At 32.6% G+C, this 3802-nt stretch overlaps 1 protein-coding gene across 1 annotated transcript; it reads right to left on the reverse strand.

The window, feature by feature from the left end:
• Positions 1-2075: 2075 nt before the first annotated feature.
• On the reverse strand, positions 2076-2816 carry LOC140859296 (uncharacterized). Its single transcript, XM_073260959.1, has 3 exons — positions 2621-2816; positions 2274-2495; positions 2076-2201 (listed from the first exon to the last, which is right to left on the reverse strand). Exons 1-3 carry the CDS (start codon positions 2702-2704, stop codon positions 2076-2078), a joined length of 432 nt encoding a protein of 143 aa, XP_073117060.1. The 5' UTR covers positions 2705-2816.
• Positions 2817-3802: the final 986 nt, after the last annotated feature.

Genomic DNA, 3802 nt, shown 5'->3' on the forward strand with positions numbered 1-3802 from the left:
AAGAAGAACATTTCTTCTTTAATTTTTTATGATAAAAATTAAATTTAATCTAGTTTCTCATATAGATAATAACATAAAATTTTAAGCCTTAGAAGAATCTAAAAAAAAGATCCAAGAGAAGAACCATTTTTTTCTTCTCCCTTTTTCTCCTTGATCTAGAGCCCTAGGAAGCCCCAAACATCCAGCCAGATTTTTTTGATATTTCTTCTCAAAATTTTTATGTTAAAAAATTAGATCTAATCTAATTTTTATACTAAAAAAAAAAATCAGAGAGAAGAACTCCTTCTCTAAGGCTACACACTAGAAAGAAGACCTTTCTTCTTCCTTCTCTTTCTCTCGTCACTACAAGAAATTTGATTTTTTACGATGAAATTTTTTCGTCGCTAAAAATCATATTTTCGTCACTAAAAGTATTTACGATGAAATATATTGTCGCTAAAAATTTGTAGAGAAAGCCTCGTAGCAAAAGACCTTAGCGACGAAATTTTTTTATTTCGTCGCAAAAAATAGTAAACCTAGACGATGAAGTTATGTGCTGTATTAGCGACGAAAATATTTTGTCACTAGAGCTTAACTTTTCATCACTAAAATTGCAATGAAAAATAATTTCATCGCTAAATATTGTGATTAAGAAAAAATATTCTCTTATTTTTTACGACGAAAATGAAATTCGTCGTAAAACTTAGCGATGGATTTCATCGCAAATAAAATTTGTCGCAAAAATTGTCGCAATAATTACGACGAAAAAAATGTTCGTTGCTATGATTGCGATGAAAAAAAATTTCGTCGCTATAATGGCGACGAAATAAAAATTTCATCGCTAGAAGGGTGACGAAATAAAAAAATTCGTCGCCATAATTATGATGAAATAAAAAAATTAGTCGCCATAATTGCGATGAAATAAAAATTTCATCGCAAAAAGTTAAAATTTTTAGCGATGAAACTATTTTTTCGTCGTAAAAATAGCAATGAAATAATTTCATCACAATAATTACTATGAAAAAAATGTTCGTTGCTATAATTGGGACGAAAAAAAAATTTCGTCGCTATAATGGCGACGAAATAAAAATTTCATCGTCATAATTACGACAAAATAAAAATTCCATCGCCATAATTACGATGAAATAAAAATTTCATCGTAAAAAGTTAAAATTTTTAGCGACGAAACTATTTTTTCATCGCAAAAATAGCAACGAAATAATTTCGTCGTAATAATTGCAACGAAAAAAATATTTGTTGCTATAATTGCGACGTAAAAAAAATTTTGTCGCTATAATGGCGATGAAATAAAAATTTCGTCGCTAGAAGAGTGACGAAATAAAAAAATTCATCGCCATAATTGCGACGAAATAAAAATTTCATCGTAAAAAGTTAAAATTTTTAGCGACGAAACTATTTTTTCATCGCAAAAATAGCAACGAAATAAAAAATTTCATCGCAATGTATAATAAAAATTTTACTTTTTTGGGTTCATAAATTTTTTTGCGACGAAATTAATATTTCGTCCCTAAAATAAATTTTGGATAAAAAATAAATTTTTTATTTTTTTTTCAAAAAAAATTTGCTCAAATATAAATTCTCTGATCAAACATATTTTAAATAAACAGTATATTAACACAATAAAAATATTCTAAGTCAAAAGACCAATTCCAAGTATCAAAAAGTTTCATAACCATCTTTGTCGTATACAAAAATATAAGTCCATACACCATTTTAAATTTAAAATAACTACAAACTAGGTATGATCTGACTCGTTGGCCTCGTTCCCTTCTCCAGGCGTCGATCCCTGACCCGATATGTGTCGCGATGGTGGTGCAAAGGCGGCATCATGTGACTGTAGAGGTGCTAACTCAGAAGCATCAATACCGAGCCATCCCGCCATCGCAGCTACGATCCTCTCGAGCGTCTGACTATGATTTATCCAGTAACTAATCTGATCTTGCATCATGACGCTGCCTCGGTCACGAACTCGCCACTCTTGTTTTGATAGAATTTAGCATAGGCGTCGACTCCGGATAGTCCCTGTTCAAACAAAAAAAAAAGATATCAAAATAATATAAATATTTAATAAGAAGTTACAAAGTATGATTGCAAATGTAGTTACGTACCATCCTCTTCATTCCCTGTGCAAAAGAGGCACTTCCTTGCATGTGAATAGAATCAATCTTACTCCTATTCACCTTATTCGTCTCCGATCGTCGCTACAAAATACATACAATTATAACCAATAAAGGACATAACAAAATTAAAAAAACTTGAAACACTAGACATACCTGAAATGCCTCACTTCCAAAATGCTCACATAACCACCGCCAATCGTCACTAGACCCAGCCCAATTTCTGTATGGCTGGGTCACAGGATCAATCCCCTTCTCCTGCAGCTCATTGCAATATTTATGAAGCCTATATCGCCGATCTCTGTATCTATTTGCAGCCATTTTGAGAATACATGCCGTCACTTCTTCGTCAGTGCAATCCTCGAAGTCAATATTATCCTACACAGTCATCATACCAAAAAGCAAATACATGAAATTATTCATATAATAAAAAATTTATTTATATAACCAAAAATAATATGGATCATGTAATGATATGCAAGACATCCAAATTTAATTCTTACCTTGATGTGAGAGACTAGAGCATCACGGTATCGAGGAGCTACATGCTTGAAACTTTCAGCAGCCCACGGAAAATGATTCCACATATACAAACTGATCTCATTTGCGACGATACTAGCCTCTGTGCCAACCGGATGATCTCGAAATATCTGTACCTTCGATTTTTCATTGTGTGTATGCACATATTTTTCCAAAACAAGACCCCTACTAGGACCACGCACTGCACGTCGATGCTGTATTCCTACATGTAAAAATTGGTGAAATGAATATATATCATGTATCACTAAATGCATATAACAAAAAAATATATATGGTTTATAAATTAATAGCATCTAAATCATTTTGGCATGCTCTTCTATAGAATTGGACATAAATACATTCCAACTAAAATTAACGATCCATTCATTCTAGAAAGGAAATCCCACTTGAGAGAATCTTAAGCAACACGTCTAAGCATTGTTTGATAAGCGTCTTCTCATATGTTGAGCAAGAAAATATCAAGCACTTTTGCACTGATTGAAGTTTCATGGAAGAATCAAAGAAAGGGTGCAAATTTTTGAATATGTGCACGCACATATATAAAGTGGTACTGCTAAACATCTAATAAGGGTTCTTTATATTTGGTTCAAGATTTGTCTGGAGAAGCAAATAAATGATAAATTCCTGCTCCTGTACTATACTGATGGAATCTAGAAAGAGAGGAATATGAATAATTATACTTCATAATGATGGCATGGAATATCTATGAGACCTCAGGACTTCTTATACAGAAGTTAAATCTTCTCACATAGATGTTCCTTGTTTGACCTTAAATTGCATGTAGAGTTATTCCCTTATTGTGCAGACTTTGGCATATTTCATCCTTATGCTTTCCATTCTCAGCACCAGGCAATATATTTCCAAAAAGGCATCAAGAAAATACTGCTGATTTCCATTTTATGGACAAAGATAAATATGAGAAAGCTTACCTCACCAGCACTTTCCAGCTCTTCTTCTGAACTACCAGCCCAAAGTGTATGGGCCCTAAAAGCCCCTTCCATATTGGCAAGAAATGCTTGCACAGCAGCACTATCTTTTTCTGGATCAGGAGCTTTATTTGAAAAGGACACAATGAAACTGCCAAGTAAAATAAACTCAAATTTATCTACATAATGCATTTTATTGCAATTTTAATTTACAGAAGT

Source organism: Elaeis guineensis, chromosome 7, assembly GCF_000442705.2.
Source record: "Elaeis guineensis isolate ETL-2024a chromosome 7, EG11, whole genome shotgun sequence".
NCBI classification, from domain to species: Eukaryota; Viridiplantae; Streptophyta; class Magnoliopsida; order Arecales; family Arecaceae; genus Elaeis; species Elaeis guineensis.